Consider the following 18,847-nt stretch of genomic DNA (forward strand, 5'->3'; position numbering starts at 1 on the left):
ATTTTGCTTCAAGGGAGAATGTTTCTGTAATCTATGAAGCCAAAAGGGAAAGACCTAACTTATTGCCAATGGTCAAATCTCTGGCACACTGTGCATCACAGTTGACGTCAATAAGGCCTGTTATAGTGCCTCTGCTATTGTTGATCCTCCACTCAACAATTCAACTAGAGTATAATTAGTGGTTATTATGTATGAGGTTTCGCTGGAGGTATTTGAGATACAAGAAAACTGAAAAAAAAAAAAAGACTATTCTCATGGGGCTTACATTCTAATAGAGTAAGACAAACAACAAATAACAAATATAATAAATTATACAGTATGTTAGAAAGTAGTAGTGATATGAAAAGAAAATCGTTGGCCTGGAAACTAGGATTATGAAACAGAATTTCTGATATGTCAGTTGCCTAAGGTTAACTAAGTTAAAGAAATATAGTCTTACATTAATTGTGTGTGTGTGTGTGCACGCGTGCACATGCTCAGGCATGTCCGACTCTTTGTGACTCCACGGACTGTAGCCTTCCAGGCTCTTCTTGTCCATGGGATTTCTCAGGCAAGAGTATTGGAACAAATTGCCATTTCCTCCTCCCAGCGGATCTTCCTGACTCCAGGATCAAATCCGCATCCCCTTTGTCTCCTGTGTTGCAGGCAGATTCTTTACCCACTGAGTCATCAGGGAAAGCCCTTACTTTAATTATGTGTTAAAACATTGAACTAGATGCTAAGGATCTGAGGATAGATAAGACAGTCTTTGTCTTCAATGACAGTCACTAAGTCGTGTCTGACTCTTTATGACTCTAGGAACTGCAGCATGCAAGGCTTCCCTGTCCATCACTATCTCCCTGAGTTTGCTCAAACTCATGTCCAGTGAACCAGTGATACCATCCAACCATCTCATCCTCTGTCATCCCCTTTTCCTCTTGACCTCAATCTTTCCCAGCATCAGGGTCTTTACCAATGAGTCAGTTTTTCGCATCAAGAAGGCAATTCTATGTGTGAGAATGTGAAAAAGGAATGGTAGAGATGTGAAGAAGATGACGCAGAAGAAGGCTGGAGTTGCTGGGGAAAGGATTTCATTAGTTCTGTCATTATATTTGAATGGATATTATTATCTATTATTGCAAGAATAATGAATGCACTTTTATCAGTAGAGCTGCTATGAAAATTTATATGGCAAAAGATGGTTTAATTTTTTTTTAACATGGTAGGTTTGATTTTAGCAGACACCTAATGCATTAACAAACTGTAAACTATCTAAGGACAAGATTTAATTTAAAATTTTAATATACATTTACACGTACTTTGAAAGTGACAGTTGCTCAGTCGTGTCTGACTCTTTGCGACCCCAAGGACTATAGTCCATGGAATTCTCCAGGCCAGAATACTGGAGTGGGTAGCTTTTCCCTTCTCCAGGGTATCTTCGCAACCCCACATTGCAGGTGGATTCTTTACCAGCTGAGCCACAAGGGAAGCCCAAGAATACTGGAGTCAGTAGCCTATCCCTTCTCTAGTGGATCTTTCAGACCCAGGAATCAAAGTGGGGTCTCCTGGACTGCAGACGGATTCTTTACCAACTGAGCTATCACATACTTTACTGTATAGCAAGTATTTATTACCTTGAATGTTGGAAGAGGTAATAGAACTTCAAGATTTATATCATTTTTTAATGAGTTATATTTTCAAATATGTTATATTCCCAATATTCTTATTTTTGTATTAGAATAGGTTGTATTTTGTATAGCCTGCTTCATGTTAAATCTTAACTTACTTTGATTTTTCACATAGGTAATACAATCTATTTCTTGTGACTTTGAGACTGGAGGAGAATTTCTTTATCATAGTTGGTACTTATATAATCTTTGACTCAGATAAATATGTAAAATCAGTCTAATACCTTAATTTGAAGCTTTGCTTCCTGTAGGCGACCTTTCCATGATGCCACAAATTTGAGGCTATCCACAGAACAGACCATAGCTCTGTAAAAGTGAAATGTCAAATGTCAGAAAGCAGTAATTTGCAGGAGCTATAGAATATATTGACTATCACTCTTAATGCAGGTATATGAGGGGGGTTCAATAAATGTTTACCAGCTCAACTGAAATATTGATATTTAGAATAAGATCTCAAGGTGCAACAAATTTGAAGATCCCCTAAAGCACAAAAAACAACTATATTTTTTCCCAGTGTATTTTTGGAAGGGTCTCTTTCATTACATTCCAATTTGTCTTTAAACAGTTTGATCTTAACCATCAAATACTGTTTCCCACAAAGAAGCCTAGTCAGCACTGTCTAAGAGAAATTTCTACAAAAAAGATGAAAATATTTTCATTCAGTTCAAAATGGCAGTCACTACTCACATTCGGCTACTGAGAACTACAAATGTGGCTAGTATACTGAGAAATCATATTTTTTCTTTGACCCCTTTTTATGGGATTGTTTATTTCTCCTGATATTAAGCTGAACAAGCTGTTTATATATATATTTTGGATACTGACCCCTTGGCCATTATTGCACTGTTTGCAAATATTTTCCCCATTCCATTTTGTTGATGGTTTTCTTTGTTGTACAAAAGCTTTTAAGCTTAACGAGGTCCAATTTGTTTGAGACCCTCTGTATTTCCTATACTTGGATATCTATTTCCTCTTTCAGGTTTTTGAAGTTTCAGCATAATTTCCTCAAATACATTTCCATTCTTCTCTCTTCTCCTTCTGAAGCTAATATAATGCAAAAGTGAGGATACAATGTTCTCAGAGATATTTGTTTCTTGAATTGCTTTTTTGTTTTCCTTTCTGGTGTTCTGACTGGATGATTTCCATTATTCTATCTTCCCAGATTGCTTATGTGTTCCTCTGTATCAGTTAGTCTGCTATTCATTCCTTTTAATGTTTTTTTTTTTTTTAATTTCAGCTATTGAATTATTTTTGACTGGGTCTTTATATTTTCTGGTTCCTAGTGAAGAAGCTCATATTTTAGATCAATTCCTTTTCCTAATTCAGTTAACATTTTCACTTCCAATATTTCCAATAATTTATCTGATAAATTGTTTATTTCTCTTTCATTATCTATTTTTTCAGGGGTTTTCTCTTGCTTTTTTCAATTAGGAGTAGCTCCTCTGGCTTTTTCATTTTACTTACTGTTCTCTGCCTCTATGAATTTAGGTGAAACAGTTACTTATTACATCTTGAAGGGGTATTCTTATGTGGGAGTATCTTGATGTAGACCCCATGTGCTCAATGCTTTTGATGGAAGAGCTAGATCTGATGCGGGTGCCAGTCACGTCTTTCCTCAGAGTGTGCTGTCAGCTACCACTTTGGTAAGGCTTGAATCTGAAGACAGAGTTGGCCTGGGGTTTGAGGCAAAACTCCCTCTGTGGTCAGTAGCCATCCCCGCCCTATTAAGGGAAGGGTCTGATCCTCTGGCTGGAGTGGAAGACCTGTGCGTCAGGCATGAGCTGGCTCCATTCTCATTAAGCCTATGTCTTGCTCTCTCCCCACACCAGGAATTTTGTCTCTGGAGGGGAGTGCTGAAGCAAGTGAGCTTCCTGTGCTTAAAGCTGCCCAGTGTGCTGACTGTGTAGGCATCTGTGGTTCTGCTCAGATACAGTGCATGGTCAAGTCTTTCCCTGCTCACATCTGCCCAGATCCAGCGCTGTGCTGAGGCATGGACTGAGGGACGCCAGAGTGTTTGCTTAGCTTGGGCTGTGGCGTGTGATGAGGTCGTTGCATCAGACCATGCACCCGCTACAGCAGCCCTCTCTGCCCTGTGGTGGGGGCAAGGCCTCTGTGTCTCTCACAGCTGATCACATCTTCAACACCTCTATGTTCCACAGGGGAGGCAGGGCCTGTGTGGTTTTCTTTCACCCCCATGGGGTGGGAAGTTAAGCCGTAGGATACAGTAGCTGCTCTCATAAATCCGGGATGCTTCTGGGGCACCAATTGAGTAGGTGCCAACAATGGCCACCACAGACCCCCCCAGAGTCCAGCTCAGGACCGAGTCCCCTCTGCCTCCTAAGGCATAGTCTTTTCCTAGGTCCTGGTCACCTCAGATCCAGGGCCACACTGTGGCACGGAGCGTGTGGGGCCAGAGATTTGATTGGCTCGGGCCGGGGTGTACAATGAAGCAGTCATGGGAAGCCCAGCAGCTGCTCGAGCAGACCTCTGTCCACCCTGCCTCAGGGCTAACCAGTGTGCACACACTTGTCTTGCATGGAGTCCCGCCTTCCTCATGTTTTCTGTCTGTCCCAACAGTCCTCCAACCAGCAAAGGGGGTTTGGCTCCTCCATGCAGGACCCCAGGAATTGGATGCCCAGTCTGTAGTTCGATGTAGTATGAGGGTCTTCCCATAAAATCCCCTTTTCCCTGAGTCTCCCTCTCAGGGTCACAGGTCCTGACTTGATTGCTTTTCTTTCCTTCCTACCCAATTATACGTGTTTTTTTCTTACAGCCTTGGTTATAAAGGAGTTCTTCTACCAGTTTCCAGTGAGTTTTCAGTGAGAATTGTTCCACACGTAGATTATTTTTGAAGTGTTCATGGGGGGATGTGAGGTCCACATCCTCCTACTCCACCATCTTGGTCTCCTTGCTGCTGCTGCTAAGTCATTTCAGTCGTGTCACACTCTGTGCGACCCCATAAATGGCAGGCTTAATCTTATTTAAATTCATTAAAATTTAAATAGCTCTATTTAACTTCTGCCTACCATACTGGACACAATAGGTCTAGAAAGATAAATGACCAAAATGTTAAAAATCAGAGTTTGTTTATTTGAATTCTAATAAAAAATCACATCATATTTCAAAAGCAATGTTCTCTAAAAGTTAACTGTTATTAACAGTAAAGTACTAAGAAATAACACAACTATTTGGATTCAACAATAAATTTATTTCTTGACAATCAAGCAAATGTGATCAGAAGTGAACAAAGTGTGTAATTAACCTCTCAGACAAATAAGTACTTCACTCTATTTACCTTGCAGTTTCCTGGCGAAGAGCGTTGAGAAACGTGTCTGGATGGAAGAGTTCTGATAGGTCAAGTGTGTCAGAGAGAAGAGTCTGTTTTTCAGCTCTCTCTACCCAGCTCTAGAAGGAGGGAAATACACAAATACACATTTAAAAACTTTGCAGATCTGAAAGATAAATATCTATTAAAGAATAACTATGCAGAAATCATTTTCAATGAGGAAGTAATGAAATTTCCAAATGCTCTGAAATGATGTGTAGGGAAAAAACTTCCACTGTATGTTATGAAATCTACTGCAGCTTTTTGGCATAATATCCATCTATCACACAAAAAAGCTTCTTTGCACAACCTTTTGTCAATACTTAGTGTTAGCTGCTCAGTTGCGTCCAACTCTTTGCGACCCTGTGGACTGTAGCCTGCCAGGCTCCTCTGTCCATGGAATTCGCCAGGCAAGAATACTGGAGTGAGTTGCCATTCCCTTCTCCAGGGGATCTTTTTGTTAGTAGAGATCTACTCAGAATAAAAAGTGCAAAATATGACATTTAATCTCCTATACAGCATTTAAGTCTGGACTAATACTTCTTTTACTGATGACTCACCTTTCAAAGTATGCTCTGGAGATACTGAGCATCTAGGTCTAAAACTAGAATTCCCAAGGTTGCTAATTCTGGATTTGTGTTCAAGATTTAATAGTAAATTTGCCATTTTACTAAATCAAGTATTATAGTGGACAGTAATGTCCAAGAAAAAATAATTTTTTTTGTTAAAACATGTTTTTTTAAATAGTCTTTTCTACTTATCTACCACTTTGTAAATCAATTTATACTCCATTTGGAGAAAGAAACATTATCATAAAGTATGTTTGATAAGTATAATGAAAGATTGATATTTGGAACAAATAAAAACAACAAAGTCGAGTGCAAATTTGTTATATGCTTTCCATGTATTGGCCAATTTTATGCTTACCACAGTCCTGATGTTGGTTAATATCCCCATTTTACAATCAGAAAATGGAGGCATGGTGAGGTTAAGGGCATGCCCAAGGTCACATAGTGTTGGAGTCAGATAATAAACTCAGATGATTTGTTTCTCTGTAATATTTCCTGGCAGTGCTATTGTGCCTTAAGAGATAGATAGCTTTACTGACAATTTCTTAATCAGTTTGCTATTTCAGCTGGTACACAGTGATGGTACTGCAGCAACTTTCCGAACTCTCATTTACTCAGTAATTAATTTTGCATGATTTATAAAGTCTAGGAAAAATAATTTATTTAATGTATTACTGTGTAGTGGAGAAGGGACTCCTCCACTGGGACCACTCTAGTATTCTTGTCTGAGAAATTCCATGGACAGAGGAGCTGGTAGGCTACAGTTTATGGGGTTGCAAAGAGTCAGACATGACTTTGCAACTACAAGATTATTGTGTAGACAGGCTGTTTCATATCCTATAACACTCTGTTATCCATCCAAGCATTTCTATCTGTCAGCAGGTCTAGAATAGGAGAAATTAAAATCTCCAAAGCTAGTGTGCTTGCATTAATTAATATCTTCATGCATTTGACTATTATTCCTACCCTACAATGAGTAGAAAAAATGTTCCTATGTCCATCCTACCAATTGATAATATGTTGATTTTAAAATGAGAAAAGACTATATTTTTCTTTTTAAATTTTTATTGGAGTACAGTTGATTTATAATGTTGGATTAGTTTTAGGTGTACAGCAAGGTGAATCCTTACACATATACTATATATATCCACTCATCTTTTTTTAGATTAAAAAAAAGCATAGACTTCACAAGTTATTACTAAAAAAGACACAAACAGAATATGTGACAAAAATATGTTCAGAACCAATTATGTTAATGGTTAAATTTAAGATTTTGAACTACTACCCATATAAAGTTAATTATGAGGAATTATTTAAAATTTTAAAACATTTGTTACTAAAATAAATCATTCAATCAAGACAAATTTACAGATAAATTAATTATCTATTTGGGAGGAAAACATTCTTAGTTAAAATAAAGCCTAAGGCCTAGATTCATTTCTATTCTATTATTCCTCAACTCCCCCAAATACAAGTATAAATAGATATATATGGATTTTTTAAAATATAGAAATGATTAAAAAGATATCTGTTTAACAAAGTATAATTACTTTTTCCTAGATATTACCCTTTTAATAATGACACTTTTAAATAACAGTCCATAAAGTAGATATACCATAAAGCATTTAGTTCTCAATTAAATAATTTAAAATTATATATAACAAAGATTATTTACTCCTTATCAAATATTTTATATCTGCCTTCTATTTTCATTACCTAACCACAGACAACAAATTATGCTTCCATGATCCATTTTTATTGTAAATATTAATTCCTATTATCTTAAAACACTATTTTAAAATAATCACTTACTGTATAAATATATCAAATTATACTATTATTTCAAAAAATCCTTTAATTTTTAATTAAAAAACTCCAAGAGTTGTTGCTAACAATGGATGTGCATGGGTCAAATTAATTGAAAGTTAGAGTGTGGCTGATAATCAGAATTTTACTTCATTAAAGTTTCAATTAAAATAATTAGTCAAGAATAAGCTTCTTTAGTAAAAATGTTTTTATTAATCTATAGTAACAATAACCTGTAAGTCTATTCAACTGAAGCAAAGGTATATTTGACAAGATAAAGTTTAAATAAAAAAGATTCTTTTAATGTATAATAATATCTTTGAACAGGAAACTACACAAAATGAAGAGCCAGTACAGGAGTGAGTAGCAGTTCCCTTCTCCAGGGCATCTTCCCAACCCAGGGACTGAACTCAGATCTTCCGCATTGTAGGCAGATTCTTTATCAGCGGGGCCACTGGGAAAGCCCTTTAAATTTTTAATAACTACATTAAATCTGCTCATGAATGTTTATAGAAGCTCTTATTCATAATCGCCAAAACTTGGAAGCAACAAAAATATATCCTTTAGTAGGTGAATGGACTCATCAACTCTGTTATATTGTGACAATCGAATATTATTCAGTACTAAAAACAGATGAACTATCAAGCCATGAAAAGACATGGAGAAAACTTAAATGCATACACCTAAGTGAAAGAAATCATCCTGAAAAAAACTTTACATACTATATGATTCCAACTATATAACATTTTGGAAAAGGCCAAATTGTGGAGACAGTAATAAGATCAGTGGTTAGCAGGGATGAGGGAGCAGAGAGATAATAAATAGGAAGAACAGAGAATTTTTAGGGCCGTGAAAACACTCTGTATGTTATTAAAATAATGGGTATATGCCACTGTATGTTTGCCCAATGCACAGAATGCTAACCATCGAGTGACCCCTACGGTAAACCATGGGCATGGGTGATTAGATGCGTCAACACAGATTCACCCTTGGTAAAAATGTACAGTTCTTCAGAGTTGATAATGAGGGAGTCTATGCATGTATTGGTGCAGGGAATATATGGGAAATCACTGTACCATCTCAATTGTGTTGTAAGCCTAAGATTGGTCTAAGAAATAGTCTTTTTTTTTTTTTAATGACATTTATATTCATTTAAAAGAACAGAAATAAAGACAATTAAACAGCATAATCTTTAATGAGCTTTGGACTGAGCTTTCAACAAAGTTACAGATATTACTGGTAGTTACTTTCCAGTAAATGTTTCTCCTTTATTCCACTCCAGATTACAGGCCGTGCTCTTTTTAAAGGACAACGCTTGAGACTAAACATAAGACCTGTGCCTCTCCTATGAGACTACATATCTATAATTCTTCAAATGCTATATAATAGAGGTAATTATGGATGTAAGCAAACAAATAATAGAATTGAACAACTTAGTGGGGTTGGACAATTTCTTAAATATTATAAACACACACACACACACACACGCTAAGATTCATAGACAGAAAAACTTCTAAGCTGGATGAACCACAGAGATCATTGACATTTCCTTACTACAATATATAGAAAAATATTTTTCCAAGGTGATACAAGAAAATTTAAAAATACTGCAAGATTTTATTTTAAAAAGGCTAATGATGAAGTAGAATGCATAAACAGAAAGGGCATTCCTTCACTCATTCAGAAACACTTGCTGAAGGCAAGGAGCTTATCAACTAGTTAGGAGAGACCAAACATGCATAAATCGCTGTGCTTAAAGAAGTAAGTGGAAAAATCATACTAGACATGAATAATGTATCGTGAATGATCTGCTCCTATATGGACCAAAATATACAGAATTTTGAAGGAAAAGGCTGTTCTGCTAAGAATTTAACATCTAGTTAACTTACCGTTCATTTGTAAATACAGATGAGTATCATTCTTTATGCCAGAGTTCAGAAAATAAACAAACCATACCTCTGTATCTTTTTTTCTTGTAAATACTACTCAAAAATGTTCTCCAACTGTTTTATATATTACTCAAAATTAAGATTTTTAAAGATGTAGGAGTAAGTTAAATCATTTAAATACACATATAAATCTAAATGGTGGTTATCATAGACCACTGGGGAATGGAAAAGTTCAATAAACAGTGCTGGTGGAAAATGATTAACTTTTTGGACGAAAAAAGTTTAAAATTTAATTCTTATCCAGCCTAAATTTATGTTAATTGCATTCAGAGTTGAACTAATATTGAAAAAGAGAAAGCCAATTTAAGACAAAGGAAAAATAAGATTATGTCTGATTAGAAAAATAGATTATAAAAAATTCTGTATATAAAAATTATCATAAAAAAGGTAAAAGTCAGTGAAATTAAATTTGGAAAAAAAATTTTCCACAAATATGGAAATGAATTCAGTTCAGTTCAGTTCAGGTATTCAGTCGTGTCTGACTCATTGAGACTCCATGAACTGCAGCATGCCAGGCCTCTCTGTCCATCACCAACTCCCAGAGTTCACTCAAACTCATGTCCATCGAGTCAGTGATGCCATCCAGCCATCTCATCCTCTGTCTTCCCCTTCTCCTCCTGCCCCCAATCCCTCCCAGCATCAGAGTTTTTTCCAATGAGTCAACTCTTCACATGAGGTGGCCAGAGTACTGGAGTTTCAGCTTTAGCATCATTCCTTCCAAAGAAATCCCAGGGCTGATCTCCTTCAGAATGGACTGGTTGGATCTCCTGGCAGTCCAAGGGACTCTCAAGAGTCTTCTCCAACACCACAGTTCAAAAGCATCAATTCTTTGGTGCTCAGCTTTATTCACAGTCCAACTCTTACATCCATACATGACCACTGGAAAAACCATAGCCTTGACTAGACGGACCTTTGTTGGCAAAGGAATGTCTGCTTTTGAATATGCTATCTAGGTTGGTCATAACTTTCCTTCCAAGGAGTAAGTGTCTTTTAATTTCATGGCTGCAATCACCATCTGCAGTGATTTTGGAGCCCCCCAAAATAAATTAGTAACATTAAAATAACTATAGATTGCATACATGCTTATTGAAACATAAAAGATAGTATCATTCTTCATAGTTACATTAATTTAAAAAAGTAAGATATGCTTTTAGTCCTTCAGAATAGCAGAATGACAAATGATAAAGCTCAAGTGTTGGCAAGTACACTACACAGACAAAATTTTTGTGGAGTATACACTGGTGCAATATTTTTATAAGTAATTTGATTAATGTGCCAAAAGCTTTAAAAATATTCAAGCCATATTACTCAGTAATTCCTTTTCTTGGGATGTAATTAAGGAAATAATCAAGAGATTATTAAGGTTTGCTTATTTAAGATTATTTGCAGTATGAAGAAATCCGTTGTTGTTCAGTCACTCAGTTGTGTCCAACTCTTTGCAACACCATGGACTGCAGCATGCCAGGCGTCCCTGTCCTTCACCATCTCCTGGAGCTTGCTCAAACTCAAGACCCTTGAGCCGGTGATACCATCCAACCATCTCATCCTCTGTTGTCCCCTTCTCCTCCTGCCTCCAATCCTTCCCAGCATCAGGGTCTTTTCTAATGAGATGGTTCTTTGTATCAGGTGGCCAAAGCATTGGAGCTTCAGCATCAATCCTTCCAATGGATATTCAGGGTTGCTTTCCTTTAGGATTGACTGCTCTGATCTCCTTGCAGTCCAAGGGACTCTGAAGAGTCTTCTCCAACAGCACAGTTCAAAAGCATCAATTCTTTGGGGCTCACCTTTTTTATACTACAAGCCTCACATCCATACATGATTACTAGAAAACCATAGATTTGACTAGATGGACTTTTGTCAGCAAAGGAATGTCTTTGCAGTGATTCTGGAGTCCAAGAAAATAAAGTCTGTCACTGTTTCCATTGTTTCCCCATCTATTTGCCATGAAGTGATGGAACCAGATGCCATGATCTTTGTTGTTTGAATGTTGAGTTTCAAGCCAGCTTTTTCACTCTCCTCTTTTACCTTCATCAAGAGGCTCTTTAGTTCTTCTTCACTTTCTGCCATAAGGGTGGTGTCATCTTCATATCTGAGGTTTTGATATTTCTCCCGGAAATCTTGATTCCAGCTTGTGCTTCATTCAGCCTGGCATTTCTCATGATTTACTCTGCATAGATATTAAATAAGCAGTGTGACAGTATACAGCCTTGACATACTCCTTTCCCAATTTTGAACCAGTCCATTGTTTCATGTTCAGTTCTAACTGTTGCTTCTTGACCTGCACACAGGTTTCGCAGGAGGCAGTTAATGTGGTCTGGTATTCCCATCTCTTGAAGAATTTTCCACAGTTTGCTGTGATCCACATAGTAAAAGGCATTAATGTAGTTAATGAAGCATAAGTAGATGTTTTTCTGGAATTCTTTTGCTTTTTCTATGACCCAACAGATGTAGGCATCCTGATCGCTGGTGCCTCTGCCTCTCCTAAACCCCTCTTGAACATCTGGAAGTTTTCAGTTCAGATACTGCTGAAGCCTAACTTGGAGAATTTTGAGCATTACTTTGATGGCATGAAAAATGAGTGCAATTGTGTGGTAGTTTGAACATTCTTTGACATTGCCTTTCTTTGGGATTGGAATGAAAACATACCTTTTCCAGTCCTGGGGCCACTGCTGCGTTTTCCAAATTTGCTGGCATATTGAGTGTAGCACATTAACAGCATCACCTTTTAGGATTTGAAAGGAATGCATGTATACCTGTAGCGGATTCATGTCAATGTATGACAAAACCAATACAATATTGTAAAGTAATTAGCCTCCAATTAAGATAAATAAATTTATACTAAAAAAATAAAATAAAAATAAAGATAGCAAAGTAAGAAAAAAAAAAAAAGAAAGAGCTCAGCTGGAATTCCATCACCTCCGCTAGTTTTGCTCAGTGGTGCTTCCTAAGGCCCACTTGACTTCACACTCCAAGATATATGACTCTAGGTGAGTACAACATTGCGGTATCTGGGTAATTAAGACCTCTTTTTGTATAGTTCTTCTGTGTATTCCTGCTTCCTCCTAATACCTTCTGCTTCTGTTAGGACCATACTGTTTCTGTCCTTTATTGCGCACATCTCTGCATGATATGTTTCCTTGGTATCTCTAATTTTCGTGACAAGATGTCTAGTCTTTCCCATTTGATGTTTTCCTCTATTTTTTTTCCTTTAATTAAAAATAGAAATTATATATAACGTATATGTGCTGTGCTTATTTGTCCAGTCATGTCCCACTCTTTGCAACCCATGGCCTGAAGCCCGCTAGGCTCCTCTGTCCATGGGATTCTCCAGGCAAGAATACTGGAGTGGGTTGCCATGCCCTCCTCCAGGGGATCTTCCCACCCAGAGATCAAACTCAGGTCTCCTGAATTGTAGGTAGATTCTTTGCTGACTGGGCCACCAGGGAAGCCCTTATGATAACGTACATAAAATAATATAAATTAGCTAATTAAATTACGGTACATGAATACAATAAAATATATAACAATAAAAACTAGTGTTTGAAAAATATTTGATGACATTGGAAAGTGTTCATTACTTAATATATTTATCAGAATGTATACATAGTATTAGCCTAATTATGTAAAAATAATTGAACACATAAAAAACATTGATGAAAGTCATAATCAACTTACATCATTTCAACTGGGTCTGGCCCAAACTCTACTAACGACTGTCTTTATTGATATTTTATAGCAATTATTTGGTATAAGATGAAATACATTAGTAAACTATGACATTTTTATTTTGTTTTAATGAACTGTGTTTCTTCAAAAAATGGTTTAAGACAAATAAATAATTCAGGCAATTATTTTTCTCAGTGTGACATTTTTTATGCTTCTTCATCTTTTCTCAAAATTACTTAGTATAAATTACAGATTTAAGGATTTGAGAACAAATTCATCTAGAATTAAAATCTAATATATCTGGAATGAAATTAAGTACAACCCGTCATTAACTGGAGTAAACAACACATTAAAAGTGATTAGCAGGTGGACGACTCTGTACATAAGAAGTTTCTCAGTTTATTGGACAAAAAGATAGTAATAAACTGCAGCTCATCAACAGGTAGATTATCAGGAATTATACTGGAATTAAAACTTCAGAATTAGTTTAACGACAAATAACATAGTTCTTCCTAGAAAGATTTGCTATACCAACTTCAAAAGGTAGTGGGTGTACTACGAGATATTTGCCATTCTTCAGTCTAAATTTTTCCTAAATGCAAACCTAGGTTTGCATCAACATTTATCAAATCTTATACATTAGTACTAGTAATATAAGTAATATACTAGTAATATAAGTAATTAGTACTAGTAATATACGCATGGGAGAAAAGATAAATTAAGCAAGCTCCCCAAGTTTCAATTTCAAGTCATTACTTTAAGTACCTTGTGAGACTGAGATGTAAAACCTGGAGTTCAAGAGAATAAGACTGATTTGGACAAGTTTTCTGGAAATCTAATCATTTTGAGTTATGATCCTTAAAAAGATAATTTCTTGCCTCATGTACTCCACTAATAAAGTTACCTTGCATATCAACTTTAGAGAACTCTTTTTCTAAAAGTGTATTAAATGTGCTGCAGTTAAGATTCCATCCATTTATATTCTGCTAACCATTTACATTGATTTTAACTCTTCATAGTATCTTAGAATTTTGATGTACTGTGTTTTGATTTTTACTCAGCTAAATTAATTTCTAATTTTCTTTTTGATATCCTCTTCTCCCATCAGTTCAGTTCAGTTCAGTTCAGTTGCTCAGTCATGTCCGACCTGCGACCCCATGGACTGCAGTATGCCAGGCTTCCTGGTCCATCACCAAATTCCAGAGCCTATTCAAACTTATGCCCAGCATGTTGGTGATGCCATCCAACCATCTCATCCTTTGTCATCCCCTTCTCCTCCTGCCCTCAATTTTTCCAGCATCGGGGTCTTTTCAAATGAGTTGGTTCTTTGCATCAAGTGGCCAAAGTACTGGAGTTTGAGCTTCAGCATCAGTCTTTCCAGTGAATATTCAGGACTGATTTTCTTTAGGATGGACTGGTTGGATCTTCTTGCAGTCCAAGGGACTCTCAAGAGTTTTCTCCAACACTACAGTTCAAAAGCATCAATTCTTCTGTGCTCAGCTTGCTTTATAGTTCAACTCTCTCATCCATACATGACCACTGGAAAAACTATAGCTTTGACTAGACGGACCTTTGTTGGCAAAGTAATGTCTCTGCTTTTTAATATGCTGTCTAGGTTGGTCATAGCTTTTCTTCCAAGGAGTAAGCGTCTTTTAATTTCATGGCCACCATCACCATATGAAGTGATTTTGGAGCTCAAGAAAATAAAGTCTCATTGTTTCCATTATTTCCTGTTCAAGCTGCAATGAAGTGATGGGACCAGATGCCATGATCTTAGTTTTCTGAATTCTGAGTTTTAAGCCAACTGTTTCATTCTCCTCTTTCACTTTCATGAAGAGGCTCTTTAGTTCTTCCTTGCTTTTAGCCATAAAAGTCATGTCATCTGGGTATGTGAAGTTATTGTTATTTATCCCAGCAATCTTGATTCCAGCTTGTGCTTCATCCGGCCCAACATTTCTCATGATGTACTCTGCATATAAGTTAAATTAGCAGAGTGACAAAATACAGCCTTGACGCACCCCTTTCCCAATTTGGAACCAGTCTGTTGTTCCATGTCCAGTTCTAACTTTTGCTGCTTGACCTGCATACAGATTTTCTTGGGAGGCAGGTCAGGTGGTCTGGTATTCCCAACTCTTGCAGAATTTTCCACAGTTTGTTGTGATCCACACAATCAAAGGCTTTGGCACAGTCAATAAAGCAAAAGTAGATGTTTTTCTAGAACTCCTGCTTTTTCTATGATCCAGCGGATGTTGGTAATTTGATCTCTGGTTCCTCTGCCTTTTCTAAATCCAGCTTGAACATCTGGAAATTCATGGCTCACATACTGTTGAAGACTGGCTTGGAGAATTTTGAGCATTACTTTGCTACTTGGTGAGATGAGTGCTACTGTGCAGTAGTTTGAGCATTCTTTGGCATTGCCTTTCTTTGGGACTGGAATGAAAACTGACCTTTTCCAGTCCTGCAGCCACTGCTGAATTTTCCAGATTTGTTGGTATACTGAGTGCAGCACTTTTATAGCATCATCTTTTAGAATTTGAAATAGCTCAACTGGAATTCCATCACCTCCTCTAGCTTTGTTTGTAGTGATGCTTCCTAAGGCCCACTTGACTTCACACTCCAGGATGTCTGGCTCTAGGTGAGTGATCACACCATCGTGGTTATCTTGGTTATGAAGATCTTTTTTGGATAGTTCTTCTGTGTATTCTTGTCATCTCTTCTTAATATCTTCTACTTCTGTTAGGTCCATTTCTGTCCTTTATTGTGCCCATCTCTTTGCATGAAATGTTTCCTTGGTATCTCTAATTTTCTTGGATAAAATTAGGGAAAAAAAAAAGATACTAGTCTTTCCCAGTCCATTGTTTTCCTCTATTTCTTTTCATTGATTGCTGAGGAAAGCTTTCTTATCTCTCCTTGCTAGTCTTTGGAACTCTGCATTCAAGTGGGTATATCTTTCCTTTTCTCTGTTGCTTTTCTTTTCTTTTCTTTTTTTCTAATTTTATTTTATTTTTAAACTTTACATAATTGTATTAGTTTTGCCAAATATCAAAATGAATCCGCCACAGGTATACATGTGTTCCCCATCCCGAACCCTCCTCCCTCCTCCCTCCCCATACCATCCCTCTGTTGCTTTTCATTTCTTTTCTTTTCACAGCTATTTGTAAGGCCTCCTCAGACAGCCATTTTGCTTTTTTTGCATTTCTTTTCTTCAGGATGGTCTTGATCCCTGTCTCCTGTACCATGTCACGAACCTCCACTGATAGTTCATCAGGCACTCTGTCTATCAGATCTAGTCTCTTAAATCTATTTGTTACTCCCACTGTATAATTGTAAGGGATTTGATTTACACCAGACTGGGAAACAGGCTCTTGGAGGGCACAGTCAACCATTTTGCCTTTTTGCATTTCTTTTTCTTGGGGATTGGTCTTGATTACTGCCTTCCGTAAAATGTCACGAACCTCCATCCATAGTTCTACTCCCATATTTTATTTAAAAGTAGATATTTATTTAAAAGCAGATATTTAACTTTCAAGCATTTTAAATTTCCTAAAATCTTTTTGCTACTAATTTCTAACAATTATAAATACTTATAGATTATTTAAGACAAGTTTGATCTATCTGCTGCTGCTAAGTCACTTCAGTCGTGTTCGACTCTGTGAGACCCCACTGACGGCAGCCCAATCCCTCCTCCGTCCCTGGGATTCTCCAGGCAAGAATACTGGAGTGGGTTGCCATTTCCTTCTCCAATGCATGAAAGTGAAAAGTAAAAGTGAAGTCGCTCAGTCGTGTCCAACTCTTAGCGACCCCATGGACTGCAGCCTACCAGGCTCCTCCATGATTTTCCAGGCAAGAGTACTGGAGTGGGGTGCCATTGCCTTCTCCTTGATCTATCTACATTAGTATAATTCTGTGTGCACTTGAAAAGATGTGTACTATGCTGTTGTAGAATGTAATCAAGTGATCGAGGAAATCAGTCCTGAATATTCACTGGAAGGACTGATGCTCAAGCTGAAACTCCAATACTTTGCCCACCTGATACAAAGAACTGACTCACTGGAAAAGATCCTGATGCTCAGAAAGACTGAAGGCAGGAGAAGGGGACAACAGAGGAAGAGATGGTTGGATGGCATCACCAACTCAATGGACATGAGTTTGAGTAAACTCCAGGAGTTGGTTATGGACAGGGAGGCCTGGTGTGCTGCAGTCCATGGGGTCACTAACAGTTGGACACGACTGAGTGACTGAACTGAATGAATAGAGTAAGCTCTCTGCTTTGCTTTACTATTTCTTGAAAATTAATATCCTAATATTTATACATTAAGTTAATATTTTCTTCCTGTTTAAACCCTTGGCATAATGAACACAACCTATCTCCATGGATGTAAAAAAGAACATTTCTTAAAGATTCTCCTATAAGAGAGCTGTTACTTGTTAGGCATTCTTTATAATTATGCCTCTAGTATATTAAAAGAGTAAGGTTTATTGTCTCAGTATTTATCGGACAATTGCAAATAATATAAAGAATGAAAACAAAAATTTACAGTATTTTGGATTCCACTTTACAGGTCATTATCTGAATTGTCAAAAATATCAAAATAACAAATCTTGAATTAACCAAGTACAGAATAAACAAACCAAAAAACCTTACCCAGATTATTGAGATACACAGAAAAATGAAAACTTCATAGCAAACCTGGTGCTTATAAAACAGAGAGTATGCTATATATTTCTCATTGCTTAAAAAACTTAGCTACCTATCTATGGCAAAAATGGCTGAATAGGAAGGCACTGAGCTCAACACCTCCCATGGGAACAAGAAAATTATAACTATTTACAGAAGACTTATCTACAAGAATGACTTAAAGACTAACATAAGATATTCCACAAGTAACAATATAAAGAAGCAACCACAATGAGACAGGTAGGAGCGGCTGAGATGCAGTTTAGTCAAGACCCACATGACCATGTAGGCGACCCATAACTGAGAAGATAATAATTGCAGAGGTTTGCCAAATAAATGAGGGGTCCAAATTTCATACTGGCTTTCCAGTCCATTGGTCCTGCAACATGAAGAGGAACCCCCAAATATCTAGCTTTCAATACCAGCCAGGCTTGGGGATGGAAGAACTAGAGGTTTACAGGAAATAAGTGTCTGCTCTTAAAGGGCACACGTAAAATCCCACACACTCTAAGTCCCAGCACAGAGGCAGTAATTAGAAAGGAGCCTGGTGTGAACCCACTTGCTGATCTAGGAGAGGCCCCTGGAGAGGGAAGAGGTAACTGGGATAACTCCTGGGTACACAGACATTGGCAGCACCATTTTGGGGGTGCCCTTTCTACCATGGAACACTGCTGGGAAGCTCCATATTGGAGAACTCTATCCCACCCATTATTGCCACAAGGTTACATGCCATCTTGGCAAATAAATGGCAATGGAAACAGTGACAGACTTTATATATTTTGGGACTCGAAAACCACTGCAGATGGTGACTGCAGCCATGAAATTAAAAGATGCTTGCTCCGTGGAAGAAAACCTATGACCAACCTAGACAGCATATTAAAAAGCAGAGACGTAACTTAGACGACAAAGGTCTGTCTAGTCAAAGCTATGGTTTATGCAGTAGTCATGTATGGATGTGAGAGCTGGACTATAAAGAACTCTGAGCACTGAAGAATTGATGCTTTTGAATTGTGGTGTTGGTGAAGACTCTTGAGAGTGCCTTGGACTGCAAGGAGATCCAACCAGTCCATCCTAAAGGAAATCAGTCTGAATATTCATTGGAAGGACTGATGCTGAAGCTCAAACTCCAAAACTTTCGCCACCTCATGCGAAGAACAGACTCATTGAAAAAGACCTTGATGCTGGGA

At 37.3% G+C, this 18,847-nt stretch overlaps 1 protein-coding gene across 2 annotated transcripts in view; it reads right to left on the reverse strand.

The window, feature by feature from the left end:
- DYNC2H1 (dynein cytoplasmic 2 heavy chain 1) overlaps positions 1–18,847 on the reverse strand; it is a 395,032-nt gene that overhangs the window by 28,043 nt on the left and 348,142 nt on the right. For both annotated transcript variants that reach the window (XM_024975702.2, XM_024975701.2), the window contains 2 exons: positions 4,963–5,072; positions 1,892–1,973 (listed from right to left, as the gene is read on the reverse strand). In XM_024975702.2, the coding sequence (XP_024831470.1) occupies positions 1,892–1,973; positions 4,963–5,072 (192 nt within the window). The remainder of the gene's footprint in view (positions 1–1,891; positions 1,974–4,962; positions 5,073–18,847) is intronic.

Source organism: Bos taurus, chromosome 15 (genome assembly GCF_002263795.3).
Source record: "Bos taurus isolate L1 Dominette 01449 registration number 42190680 breed Hereford chromosome 15, ARS-UCD2.0, whole genome shotgun sequence".
NCBI lineage: Eukaryota > Metazoa > Chordata > Mammalia > Artiodactyla > Bovidae > Bos > Bos taurus.